The 14,734-nt window shown below is 34.6% G+C and overlaps 1 protein-coding gene across 1 annotated transcript in view; it reads left to right on the forward strand.

The window, feature by feature from the left end:
• The window catches only part of PIK3C3 (phosphatidylinositol 3-kinase catalytic subunit type 3), a 147,594-nt gene that overhangs the window by 34,131 nt on the left and 98,729 nt on the right, over positions 1–14,734 (forward strand). The window contains exons 5-6 of the mRNA XM_047794159.1: positions 9,773–9,859; positions 11,871–11,966. Of these exons, the coding sequence (XP_047650115.1) occupies positions 9,773–9,859; positions 11,871–11,966 (183 nt within the window). The remainder of the gene's footprint in view (positions 1–9,772; positions 9,860–11,870; positions 11,967–14,734) is intronic.

The following is a 14,734-nucleotide window of genomic DNA, read 5'->3' on the forward strand; positions in this document are numbered from 1 at the left end:
CCTCTTTGTCTTCTGGAGTAGGATATCCTTTTGAAAGTTTCCCGTCCCTTTGTTTGAAGGTTGTCCAGCATTTGGTTGTAATTTTGTTGTTTTTATGGGAGAAGTTGAGCTCCATTCCTTCTCTTCATCCATCTTAATCCCATCTCCCCAACACCATAAAACTTCTAGGAGAGGATTTGGGCAAAACATCTTAACGTAAACCGTAATAATGTTTTCAGTCTCTCAAGGCAAAAGAAGTAAAAGCAAAAATCAACAAATGAGACCTAATCAAACTTATAAACTTTTGCACAGCAAAGGAAACCATAAACAAAATGAAGAGTGGAGAAAATATTTGCAAAAAATGCTACTGACAAGGGCTTAATTTTCAAAATATACAAACAGTTCATACAGCTCAACAAAAACAACAACAAAAATCCAATCAAAAAATGGGCTGAAGACCTATATAGACATTTCTCTAAAGAAGACGTACAGATAGCCAACAGGCACATGAAAAGAGGCTCAGCATTGCTAATTATTAGAGAAATGCAAATCAAAACTACATTGAGGTATCACCTCACATGAGTCAGAATGGCCATCATCAAAAAATCTACAAAAAAAAAAAAAAAGGAGTTCCTGTTGTGGCACAGTGGTTAACGAATCTGACTAGGACCCATGAGGTTGCGAGTCTGATCCCTGGCCTTGCTCAGTGGGTTAAGGATCCAGCGTTGCCGTGAGCTGTGGTGTAGGTCGCAGATGTGGCTCAGATCCCACGTTGCTGTGGCTCTGGCATAAGCTACAGCTCCGATTAGACCCCTAGTCTGGGAACCTACATATGCCGTGAGAGCGGCCCAAGAAATGGCAAAAAGACAAAAAAAAAAAAAGAAACTACAAATAAAAAATGCTGGAGAGGGTATGGAGAAAAGGGAACCCTCCTACACTGTTGGTGGGAATGTAAATGGTGAAGCCACTATGGAGAATAATATGGAGGTTCCTTGAAAATCTAAAAATAGATTTTATGGACCATATGATCCAGCAATCTGACTCTAAGGCAAATACCTGGAAAAGATGAAAACTTTAATTCAAAAGATACATGCACCCTGGTGTTCACAGTAATACTATTTGCAATAACCAAGACATGAAAGCAACTTAAATGTCCATCGTTAATAGATGAGTATTTAAAGAGGATGTAATATATATCAATAACATAGGTAATGTGTGTGTGTGTGTAATGGAATATTACTCAGCCATAAATAAAACTGTAATATTGCCATTTTCAGCAACATTGATGGACCTAGAGATTATCATGGTAAGTGAAGTAAGTCAAAGACAAATGACATGCTATCACTTATATGTAGAATGTAAAAACTGATATAGTCATGAACTTATTTACAAAGCAGAAACAGACTCACAGATACAGCAAACAAACTTATAGTTACCAAAAGGGAAAGATTGGGAAGAGGGATTAATTAGAATTTTAGGATTAACAGATACACACTACTATATATGAAATAGATAACAAGGACCTACTGTATAGCACAGGGAACTGTATTCAATATCTTATAATAAGCTCTAATGGAAAAGAATCTGAAAAAGAATATATGTATATATGTATATATATATGTATATATTAAACTGAATCACTTTGCTTTATACCTAAAACTCACACAACATTGTAAATCAAGTATATTTCAATTTTCAAAAAGTATCTTTTTTCCATATAAATAAAGATTATAGCTGAAGTAGCTTGATAATTTTTGTAAACTGTTGTTTAGTGTGAACAGAATTTGCAGTGCATTAGTAGATTGGGTGTAACAATGTAGGGATGTCAATCACGTACCCATAGTTGTACAAGCCACCTCTGAATAAATGTACATACAAAATGGGTACAGGGTTTTATCTGGGTGTATTTCTATTAGATTTACGTTTATTTTGGCCTTGCCCATTCCTGGGCCAGGGATTGAACCTGTGCCACAGTAGCAACCAAGCCACTGCTGTGACAATGCCAGATCTTTAACCTGATGCACCACAAGAGAACTCCTATTATCTTTACATTTTATCCACAATGTAAAATGAGCATTTGAGACTTGACCATTTGTTATTGAGTATAGAAGGAATAATTTCATATTCTCAAAAAAAATGCATAACCTCCTTTACGTATTTTGTATGTAACAGTGTACTTTAATGACAAGAAACAAACAAAAAATGTTTTTTAAATGTCTACATTTTAGAGGAAGGAAAACTGATCAAAAAGTGTTAATTGGTAGCTCCCTGGTGGCTTAGGAGGTTAAGGCTCCAGCCCCTTGGTTAAGGCTTGTCACTGTGGTATAGGTTATTGCTATGGTTAGGGTTTGTTTGAACCTGTATGCTGCATTTATAGTGGGAGGAAAAAAAAGTGTTAATGGAGGAATTTTTGTTATTTTACTTCATTTTAATTAATTAATTTGTCTTTTTAGGGTCATACTCGGGGCATATGGAGGTTCCCAGGCTAGGGGTCCAGTCGAAGGTGTAGCTGCTGGCCTATGCCACAGCCACAGCAACGTGGGATCCAAGCCACGTCTGTGACCTACCCCACAGGTCATGGCAATGCTGGATCCTTAACCCACTGAGCCAGGCCAGGAATAGGACCTGCGTCCTTATGGATCCTAGTCAGGTTTGTTAACCGCTGAGCCACGATGGGAACTCCAGGAATTTTTGTTATTTTAAAAGTAAAAAATTAGAATCCTGGCTGTAAAATTTGATCTGGTCAGAAGAGTCTCATTTTATTTACCTTCCTCAGGTGTTTTGTTAATGACAATAATAAATGCCTATATTATGACGAAAGCTGGTGAAATTAGTCAAGGCTGTGAAACATGTTTAGTGGCACCATTGACATCATCATAATACTTCTTGGTTACAGGTTTTTGTGTTAATAATATGTATAACTTTTTAGAAATGTAACATTTGATTTGATTCTATGTTGCCTTTCCTTTGTATCATAAAAGAAGTGTTTGGGACTCTCTTACAAATTTATTAATAATGATACATGGTAGAATCTTATCAGTCACTTTGATTTGCTTACTGTTGTCTAAAGACTGTTAAACTTTTAGATTTGTCTTGAAATCAGTGGTAGCAAGTAGACTAAATTAATTTTTGCCTGTGAAAGACTGCTCTCTAAAAGAATATTGATTTATATTCTGTAAATGTATTGTATGTTTTTACAGCTATAGTTTCTGCCAGAGAAGTAGACAATAAAATGCTTTTAGGACTAGATTAATCTCTGAGAAGTTAAAGTGAGTGAAAGCTTTATGAGGCAAATACCACTTCCTGAATAAGATACACCTGTAAAATTTCAAGATAAAATTGTAGATTTGTGGCTAAGACTTCAGTAATCAGGAAGGTAGAAGAAACTCCTGTGCTTTTAAGAATTAAGTATATAGATGTATATACAGATTGTAACATACAGATACAACTTCTTTTTTTAATCTCATTAGTTCAAGTGAATTCTTAAACACAACTGTATTTTGTCTCAACTACAAATTACTGCATAGCTGATATTTGATTTGACAGAGATAGCACCCAATGTCTATTTTTATTGAAGAATTATACTGTTTAATAATAGAAATCTATGAGTGAGTCATACTGCAAATAGAGTAGCCGACCTGTAATGGCGTTCTGTGTAACTGGTGCTTATTAATTTAGCTCAGTTCTAGTCTAGGCTTAGGGAAGTATTAGAGTTGAAAGAGTTACGTTGGACCTTTAACTTGAGGGAATTTAGAGGAACAAAATAGAAGGTAGTTGAATAAGCACAACCCTCTATAATCATGCTGGAAAAAAAATTAGTCATATATAGTAGTACTAAATGATTTTATTGACCATTACACCAGTAAATGTATGAAGAGAGAAATTTCATAGACTGTGAATCAAAGTATTCTATCTGAGGACAAGAGCACATTGGGTTTTTTGTTTATTTTTTTCAAGTGTCAGAGGGTAAAAAAGGAAGGAAAAATACAACTTTGTCAGTTTTTCTCTTTAGATTCCCCAAGAAAGCATATGGGTATCTGGGTGCAAGCATTACCTGTTTATAGCTACTTATTTTTGGAAAGTCCATTTATCTTATAACTGCCCTCTTAAGGTTTCTTGACCTGAGTAAAGTTTGAAACCAAAAGCCTATAAACTTTTCTATAGAGGAGTTTTTATTAATCATGTATTTAAAAGCAGCACCGTCATTTAATTAGTATCAGTCTTTAGTTGGACTTAGTTGAAAGGCCTTTGGAAGAAATAATTTGAGAGACAACAGTTATATTACTTGGTTTTTATTTCACTTGTTTGAATTAAATTAATGAGATGGGTCTTTATTCTTTGAGTTTACTATGAAGTAAAAATAAACTATTTTTTTAGTGTCATCTTGATAAATGCTAATCTTTTGTGGTTTGCCTAACAGAGTTTTCTCAATTATTAATTGTTTTAAAAATAAATTTAGGGAGTTCCCGTCATGGCGCAGTGGTTAACAAATCCGATTAGGAACCATGAGGTTGCGGGTTCGATCCCTGGCCTTGCTCAGTGGGTTAACGATCCCGCGTTGCCATGAGCTGTGGTGTAGGTCACAGATGCAGCTCAAATCTGGTGTTGCTGTGGCTCTGGCATAGGCCAGTGGCTACAGCTCCGATTAGACCCCGAGCCTGGGAACCTCCATATGCCATGTTAGCGGCCCTATTAAAAAAAAATTAGTTTTAAAATAACTTATTCATATTATGATAAATATACATCTTCAATGGCACAGAATGTTGTTAAAGTACAAAGACTGTAAAATCTCTTCCAGTCCTCTACCCTTAATGGTTGTCATTAGTATTTTAGTTGATAAGCTTTTAGTAAGTAAGCAAATAAATAAATGTGTGTTATATATGCATCTATATGTATTTATTTTTAAACTGGTATCATATTGTTTGCATGTTTTTCAATGAATCCTGCCTTTACATTTAATAGTGTCTCAAAACTCTTCCAGGTCATCTGAGACACTTTCATAACATGATTTGTAAGGACTGTAGGGTTTTTGCATATTGTGGAAATGCCATAATTCATTTCACCAATTTTCTGTGGTTGGCTGTTCAAAGTATTTGCAATTCACGGCTGTTGTTAAAGCCTTAAATGTTCTACTAGCTTGAAAATAAAAAGTGAAAATTGTTCTTTTAAGTTGTTTTTATATGGCTTGTTTGATATTTGCTCATATGCTATATTTCCAAATTATCAAACGTAGATATAAAGTATGTGTGGGTGCTTAAAATCAGAATCAAAGTTCAGTATACATCTTTTTGAATTCTTTTTTTTTTATTTTATCAGTTCTATTCTGTTTTATGTGTTCATCTTGTTTTCATAGCTAGATATTAAATTCTGTAAGCAATTATACCATCTTTTGATAAGCCAACAAAACCAGAATTTGGGCCATGTATCATTTCTTTCCAGTTTCCCTTTAAGTCTTTCTGTCTCTGTCCATTTACTTCCCTATACATTCCTAGGCAGATTTGAAATAGGTAAACAGTTTTCAGTTCTTCTTAATCTTTCCTTTCTTTCTTTGGGCTCTAAGTGTGGTGTCTACTGTAAATCTAGATCATGGTGAACCTCAAGAAAGCTGATTCCTGCCTGAGAGGCCTACACAAGACCCCCTGTTATCTTCTGTCATATTACCCTTTTCATGACTTTCATATTACTGTTTCAGTTTGTATATAGTCATATAGGCATTGCCATTTAAATGGCTTGACTGTTCCTACCTTAAGTTCTGGGAGAGCAGGCAAATTGCTTTTTTTGTTCAACATTCTGTGCTTATCTCCACAGATAGTTAGTAACTTATAATAGCAAACTAAGTAATATATTCTTATATTGAAAGTATCTAAATTCTAGGAAATGATGACTAAAGGCATAAATCATTCTTTTCTACAGCTTTCTTTTGAGTGCCACCCCCTTCCCCTTGCCCCCACCAGTTCCCCAAAGCTCTTGAGCAGAGTTCTGGCGCATGTAAACATTTGTTTTCCATTCTGTCTGCTTTCAACATTAGACGTCCTGTCAATACATATAAATATTCATTGAATGAATATATGCTAGGTTTCGTCAACCATTCATAGCTCTAGCACTCAAGAAGCTTAAGGTATAATAGGGCAGATGTGAATAAAGAGCAATGACTTGTCAGTTGTAATCGTGAAAGTCTCCCTTTTCCTAGGAATCGCTCTCTGGTTTGACATTTGTTTTCTTTGCTGTTCCTAATCTATAATACAATGTAACAAGTTGGCCTACCTTTATTTTTGTCTTTGATAGTTATATTGAACACATACTAATCTGAGGCATCTTCTTCAAGTACATATTTCTTTCCTCTCATTAAATCTGATGATGCATGATTAGTACTCCAAACAGTTTCCTAGGCATGTTGTTATTTGGTTCTTACAGATTCTTGTATTTAAATAGCTTTTGAAAGTCCTTGCTATTTAATTCTTAGAGAAGTTAGAACTCAATAATTATGATAGTATTTCTGTGACAGTGGGCTTCTCTTCTGAGCTCTATGACTTCTTGTGAATTCTGTAGAAATTATGTTTCTTAAAAAGAATGAGTCTTTTACTGATGTCTTGACCTAGGTGCTTTCCAGTATGGGTTCCCTAGTGAGGATTATTTCTTCACAAGAAATTTGAAACAGATTGTACTTGTTTTACCCTGGTGTTTAACAGACAGAATGTAGATTTCCTCATTTGAGAGATCTAGGTCACTGACATTTCATATCCAAAATGAAATATAAATTGCTCAGGTTCATTGTTGGGCCTCTTTATCTTTAGATGTTACCAAAGTGGTGACAGCTAGAAGCTCCTTTGGATTGGTGAAAACCAGCCAAGTCTGTCTATATGATCATCAGCACCTATAGAGATGAAGTGACATGGATTATGGGCTAATAACAGCTACTTAAAACAAGCATAGTGCTTTGTAGTTTCTTAAATTTTATAGAAATTTTAGTAAAATTTTTCATTTACCATTTAATTATTTCATCTGCCTAGAGTCTTAAAAGTAAAAGGCCTTATGGTTTGAAGAACTAAAATGGTTGGCTGGAATGTAGCATGTCAGTTGGAGAGTTGCAGGAGCTTACTTTGGAGAGGAAGGCAGGGCCTAATCATTTAGGAATTGTGATAGCTAATGCTGTGCTTTACCTCTGCCTAAAGTCAAGAGATGGCTTTGCCATCTTCTGATTCACTCTCCCTGTTCTTTGCAATTGAGCCATCAATTGTATTGTCTGCTTAGATTGTCTAGTAAATGCTGTGCTAGCTAGTCTCCAAAGATGACCCTCAGTGAAACATAGCTTTTGATACCCACCCTTCTTTTTTTTTTTTTGAAAGTTAGTAACAATACTAACCAGATTTTTTTTTTTTTTTGGTCTTTTTTGTTGTCTTTTAGGGCCGCACCCACGGCATATAGAGGTTCCCAGGCTAGGGGTCCATTGGAACTGTAGCCACTGGCCTATGCCAGAGTCACAGCAATGCAGGATCCGAGCTGTGTCTGCGACCTACACCACCACAGCTCGTGGCAGCACTGGATCCTTAACCCACTGAGCGAGGCCAGGAATTGAACCTGCGTCCTCATGGCATGCTAGTTGGGTTGACTAACCTCTGATCCACAATGGGAACTCCCCATACTCACCCTTCTGTGTTGGATCTGCACTAGCTCTGTGACTCATTTTAACTAATATTATGCAACTGAAGCAGTGTTATGCCTGTTCCAGAGTTCAACTTTAGGACACTGTAAAAGCTTCTGTTTTTGCACTTTGGGAATAATGAGCCACTATGTAAGAAGTCCAGCTACCTTGTTGGAGTGACTATGTTGAAAGACTACGTAGAAAGGGAGCAGCACTGAGAGTTCCTTCAGAAAAGACAGAGGCCACATCACCCTAGTTTTCCAGCTGAGCCCACCCTTTCCCACAAAGGCATTAGCAATGTGAGTGAAGCGATCTTGGACATTCTAGCTCCTGCTAACCAGATGACAATAGCCTCATGAGAGACTGTTAGACTAATAGAAAATAAAATATCCAGCTGTGCCTCAAGAAATGTCTTCTTGACATCCCTAAGAATAATGTACAATAATAAAAATGAATATTATTTTAAGGTACTAAGTTTTGGGTGCTTTGTTACATAGTATCGGATAAATAGTACAAGTGGCTAGAGGACATTTTGAACTCGATTGCTATAGAAATCATAGAACTAATTCAAGCAGAGAAATATCTAGAAATTCTGCTTTCAATCTGTTTGTCTGGTGCAGGAGAATAGTCATAGCATAAATGGTACCTTTCATTCCACAGTTGCTTTTTCATTCAACAGAATCATAATGGTCTTTTCTATCACAGTATATTGATTTTTCTTTCTTTTTCATGATAGTATTTCATAGTGTGTGTACCATAGTTTACTTAACAGTTCCCACTTTTGATAGACATGTACATTTTTTTATATTTGCAAATGATGATGCACAATGTATCTAAGATAATTTACACTTGTCCTCCAAAATGTCTTTACTCATTTATGGTACTACCATCCTTGACCATACATCCTTTAGTTGATATTTGCAAGGTTGAAAAATGGTCATCTTTTAGTATTCAAATAGAGAAGCTAGGAATATGCTATATAGGAAGAAATATATATTAGCAGCAAACATGAATTCTGGAGCCTAGTGAAAATGACTAGAAAATTCTTGATTTGTCTGATGTCTTTCACAGAACAGATTTCTTTTGTGGATTGTGCCTTTGGTGGTGCATCTAAAAAGTTGTCACCATATCCATGGTCATCTTGTTTTTCTCCCGTTATCTTTTAGGAGTTTTATAGTTTTGTAATTTATGTTTAGGTCTTTGATTCATTTTGAGTTAATTTTTGTGAAGAATGTAAGGTCTGTATGTATTTGTTTTCATGTGCATGTCCAGTTGGTTCAGCAACATTTGTTGTAAAGGCTCTTTGCTCCATTTTATTGCCTCTGCTTTGTCACAAATCAGATGACTCTAATTATGTGTCTGTTTCTGGACTTTCTATTCTGTTCCATTAATCTGTTTAACTATTCTTTTGCCAATACCATACTGTCTTGATTATGTTAGCTGTATATTAATTCTTAAAGTTGGGTAATGTATATCTTCCAGTTTTGTTCTTCAGTACTGTGTTGGCTGTTTGGATCTTTTGCCTTTCCATATATGCTTTAGAATCAGTTTTTTTTATATTTACAGAGTAACTTGCTGGATTCTTTTTTTTTTTTTTTTTTGACTGGGCTTGCATTGACTCTATAGATAAGTAGATAAGTTGAGAAGTACTGACATCTTGACAATATTGCATCTTCTTATCCTTAATGGAATATCTGTCCATTTATTTAATTCTTTCTTTTTATTCATCAGTGTTTTTTAGTTTTCCTCATAGAGATCTCATACATATATTATTATATTATACCAATTTCATTTTTGAGGGGTGCTAATGTGAATGTATTTTTAATTTTAAATTTTACTTATTTATTCCTGGTATATAGGACAGAGATTTACTTTTACATGAGAACCTTGTATCCATCTTGCTATAATTGCTTATTAGTTCCAGGAGCTTATTTGTCTACTTTAAAATATTTTCCACATAAATGATCATGTGACCTTTGAATAAAAGTGTTATTTCTTTTTTTCCCAATCTGTATACAGTTTACTTCCTTTCCCTTGTCTTGTTGCTTTAGCTAGTACCACCAGTATCATGTTGATGATCATTACCATTCTTTATTCTCCTTTCTGTGAGATCTTTCTTAAAATTTTCTCCATTATATATATTTTTTGCAGCTCACCAAGGCTCATCGACAAGGTCACATGGTGAAAGTAGATTGGCTGGACAGATTGACCTTTAGAGAAATAGAAATGATAAATGAGGTGGGTTGTATCGCTCTTTTTTATTTCAATATATTTTCTCCAGAATTGTAAATCAAGAGGTTTTTATTTATTTATTTATTTATTTATTGTCTTTTTAGGGCCACACCCACAGCTTGTGGAAGTTCCCAGGCTAGAGGTCAATGGGAGCTGTAGTTGCTAGCCTATGTCATAGCCACAGCAATGCCAGATCCAAGCCATGTCTGCAACCTACATAGCAACTCATGGCAACACCGGATCCTTAAGCCAGTGAGTGAGGCTAGGGATTAAACTTGCATCCTCATGGATACTAGTCAGATTTGTTGCTGAGCCACAAAGGGAACTCGCAAATCAAGAGTTTTTAAGAAGAGTTATTTTTTGCCAGGTATCTCTTAAATGTGGGAGTATTGAGAATAACCTCTAGTTGTGAGTTCTCTGCTAATAAGAGGAAACTTGGAATATTTGCCTTTTTTATATTTTAGTGTTATGTTAAACTATGAACTAGGAATTGGATATCATAAGTGTACTAAATACCATTTAAGTAAGCCCATGTTAAGCTTGATTTCTCACTTGCATGGTCTTTTTTTCCACCTGGCAATTTATGTTCAACTTGATTGGATAAATCTGTCAACACAGTGCTGCCTCTTCATTTCAGTTACCTTAAGTCATCATTAGCAGTTCCTCTCCCCAGTTACGATTCTCTTTGTCTTCTGTAGTACATATAGGACTCTGCAAACTTAATGAGGTTAATGGCTCAAGTAATTTGTTTGCTTCTTGATCTTGTGTATTGGTCCAGGATATGGTTAATTGCAAGGTGGTTTCAGTGGAACTCTTTACAAAAGTTAGAATATAAAAATTTTTTTGTATGTTAGCACTAAAATACTAGATGTTTGGCCTAACATTCTATGTCTAGAGAGTAGAAATAACAGTTATATATTAATAATTTTAGAAAGAGGAATAGCTATTTTGTGAAATGCCTAGTTTATAGTGATCACCACATGGCACAGTTAATTTATGGTTTCTAAACAGTTTTCAGCAGGTAGACATTTGTAATTTATAGCAAACACCTGGAAAAGTTAAATTCTAGCATTCATTTTTAGAGAACAGGTTAGGGGAGTTCCAGCTGTGATGCAGTGGGTTAAGAATCTGACTGCATTGGCTCAGATCACTGTGGACGCATGGGTTCGATCCCCAGCCCAGCACAGTGGGTTAAGGGATCCCGTGTTGCTGCCACTGTGGCATAGGTTGTGGCTGCAGCTTTATTCAGTCCCTGGCCTGACAACATGGACATGCCACGGGTGCAACCATAAAAACAAAACACACATACACAAAAAAACAAATTAGTGGTGTTTAACAACATATATATTCGGTATGAATCCTGGGCATCTTTTCTAAGTTTATAATACATTCTCATATACTGAAACTGAAAGAAAAAATTACTTGTTTGAATTCCAAAAACAGCTTAATCAAAATGCATACTTTTTTCTTTTTAATTTTTCTATTCTTCATCTTAGATACCCCTAGATACAGAAAAGCTAACATTAGAGCATACTTTGCTCAGCTTTTTTCACTGTCTCTATCTATACTCGATAAAAGATAGGAGACTATTACCATTATCATAATAGACTATGTAATATGCTTCATAAAGCTGAACAATTTAAGTGACATCCTTAGATCTTTATGATTATATACATAGGGCTTTAAAGACATTTTTCAAACTGTTTTGAGTCAGGACTGATCACCCTTTTGCAAATATATACAAAAAACCTTTCAAATTTTACATGGTCAAATTCATACTTACTGAATAAACCAAAAATGTCATTAAATTTGAGGAGGGAGTTACAAGTGAGTAGTAAACACTCCTGGATAAATGAAATAGTAGTATTGTATAAACCATTTATAATAATGAAATAAAATTTGTTACATTTTAATTTATATTTGCTAGATTCTGTGTATTACTGAGTTGGGAATAATGATACAAACTGATGTTGACGAATTCAAATTATTTTTCATATAAATCTTTTTTTTTTTTTAGAGTGAAAAACGAAGTTCTAATTTCATGTACTTGATGGTTGAGTTTCGATGTGTCAAGTGTGATGATAAAGAATATGGTATTGTTTATTATGAAAAGGTATTTTCCTTGAAACTGTTTATGGTCTCTAAAGTAGAGGGGAGGGAAAATATTAAAAAAAATTACTGTTGTTCCTGCCGAGATGAGTTATTTGGCTGCAGGATAGCAGCAGACAGCTGTCAGCAACAGCTGTTTATATATACACAAATCAAATCATATAGCTACAACAAGATTACAAAAGCCGATCATTCATGTAATGCTGTTCTGGGTTACAGAATTCAGTAAATATGCAACAGATTAAAAACTTTTTGATTAATTGTTCTGTAAATTGGCAAGTAAGACATTAAAGCAATACCTTCAGTAACAATTAGTATTTATTTGAAAAATAAAGAGGGGATCGTATTTTTTAAGTGGTAGGCTACTGAATGTCAAGGGTATGTTTGGGTTTTTGTGTGAATATATAATGTGTTAAAATTATATATGTGGCCCTAATATAAATGTTTATGAAAGTTTCATAAACTTCATTTATTTATATAATATATGCAGAATTAAGCAAGCCATGTTATCACTGGACTGAGTGGAAACAAATATGCAGTAATGAATTTGCTCTGGTCTGTTCATTACCAAAAGAAAGTTGTCATATGTTTGATATCTGCTTAGCTCCTTGAAAAATAGCCGTGTTGTAAATGCTTATTGAAGGGTCTTCATTTCATTACAACAGTGTAATTGTATGCATAGTTCCAAAACCACATAAACCAGGTACCTTTTTTTGCTGTGGAAGTACCGAGACAATGCTTATTAGGACAGCGTGAATCAGAATCAGTGTGAATGAGGACAAACTTTCAACACACAGTATGATGGAGTAATATTTCCTCTGCTGTATAGCTAAGCTATATGCAGTTTATTTGTTTATTAGAAGCAACACTTTTAAGTTACATTTACACATTAGTGTTATATGTTAACAAAGAGTGATTTTTTTTTTTTTTTTTTGGTCTTTTGTTTCTTGAGGGCTGCACCTGCGGCCTTTGGAGGTTCCCAGGCTAGGAGTCTAATCAGAGCTGTTGTTGCCAGCCTGCACCAGAGCCATAGCAATGCCAGATCTGAGCCGCGTCTGTGACCAACACCACAGCTCATGGAAATGTTGGATCCTTAACCCACTGAGCGAGGCCAGGGATCGAACCCACACCTTCATGGTTCCTAGTCAGATTCGGTTCCACTGCACCACGATGGGAACGCCCAAAAGAGTAATTTTTAAAAATATATGTATATTTTATAACTGTTAAATTACTGTTTAAAAGATATGTTCATAATGGAGGTTTAGGATTTATATAGTTAATTTGCGATCATTTTTCTGGTACTTTTCAAGGTTTATATTTTTTCCCCTCGTTTGCACCCATTCCTAAAGTAAAAGATTAGTAAAATTTATCTTGTTTCAAGTTTTATTTTATAAATGATACTCTGAGGAAAAAAAAGAAGATAGGAATATAGACTAATGTTGTTAATTCACTAGAAATACTGTATTGAAAAGAAATGTGGGTGGGTGAATTGTTTTGTTACTAGTACCTTTTAATAAAATCACATTTTACAGCTCTACTATATGTAATTTCATTGAAAGCAATATTTCCTCCCCCATAGATTTTATATTACAAAAACATGCTAATGGAGATGGTACTTTGAAACATTGGAGATGTGAAGGATCATTTGAAACACAGTTTTGATAATAAATGAAATAATAACAGAATAGAAATTAGAAGAATTTGAAGTATTTTTGAAAAGGTTCTTGGCCCTTTCTAATTGCTTCTTGAAAATTGTCCATAAATTAATGCCTGTCTACCTACCCTGTCATATTTCCACTTAGTGTAAAGATTGGTAGGCCAGTGTATTGAATCTAATGGAAATAGACTTTCTTGTCACCTGTCTTTCGTGACAGATAGCCTTAGTGAAGATTACTTGTCACTGTTGGGCTGATAAATGTGTTTTCTGGTGTTGTGCCTGAGAACCAGCCTATTAAACAATGACTGTGGGAATTTGTACTTTTTCTCTAAGACTCAATTACTAAACCTAAAGTAAAGTCACAATACTTCCCCTCCTTCAGTCTCTCCTGATTTTGCTGCAAGTATCTAAAATTGAAAACATATTAGCATTTGGAAATTGACAGAGAAACTTAATGTTAGGTGTACAACTGTGAGGAAATGAATTTTGACCTTAATTAGTTTAGCCTTTTCCAGGATTTATGCAGTGACATTTATTATGCTGAATCACCTTTCTTGGCCGAATTGGATAAAAATAAAAGCCAAAATTCTTCAAAAAATGATAATATCAACAAAATAAGACAGCTTTATTTCTTAAGTGTTGGATTGATGTTTCTAATTCAGAATTGCATTATGTTAAGTAAGTGTCCTCTGAGAAGCAATGCTGCTGAGTTTCTAGCCCTGTATAACTTTGAGTAATATTAACCACTTATTGAAAATTCTACTTTTCTGAGTGGAACACAATTGTGATAATTTGAAAAATTAGCAAAGTCCACTTAGTAGTTTTTGCAAATGATGCAACACATCCATTGTGTCATATTTTAATTATATTCTGTGGTTTCTTGTTTTAAGTTTGGAAATTAGCGCATATTACTTTGACCTTGTCATTGTAAACAAAATTAAAAAACAGACAAAAACTACTAATTTCCAGGCCTCATATCTCTCAAAACCATACTACAGATTTTTTTTCAACATATTTATCACTAACTAAAAGTAAAAAATGCATATGCATTTTAAAATATCATTGAAAAAAGATAATTTTTTAAAGGGAGGAACAATGTTCATTAAAGAGAATTA

This window comes from Phacochoerus africanus, chromosome 8 (assembly GCF_016906955.1).
Source record: "Phacochoerus africanus isolate WHEZ1 chromosome 8, ROS_Pafr_v1, whole genome shotgun sequence".
NCBI lineage: Eukaryota > Metazoa > Chordata > Mammalia > Artiodactyla > Suidae > Phacochoerus > Phacochoerus africanus.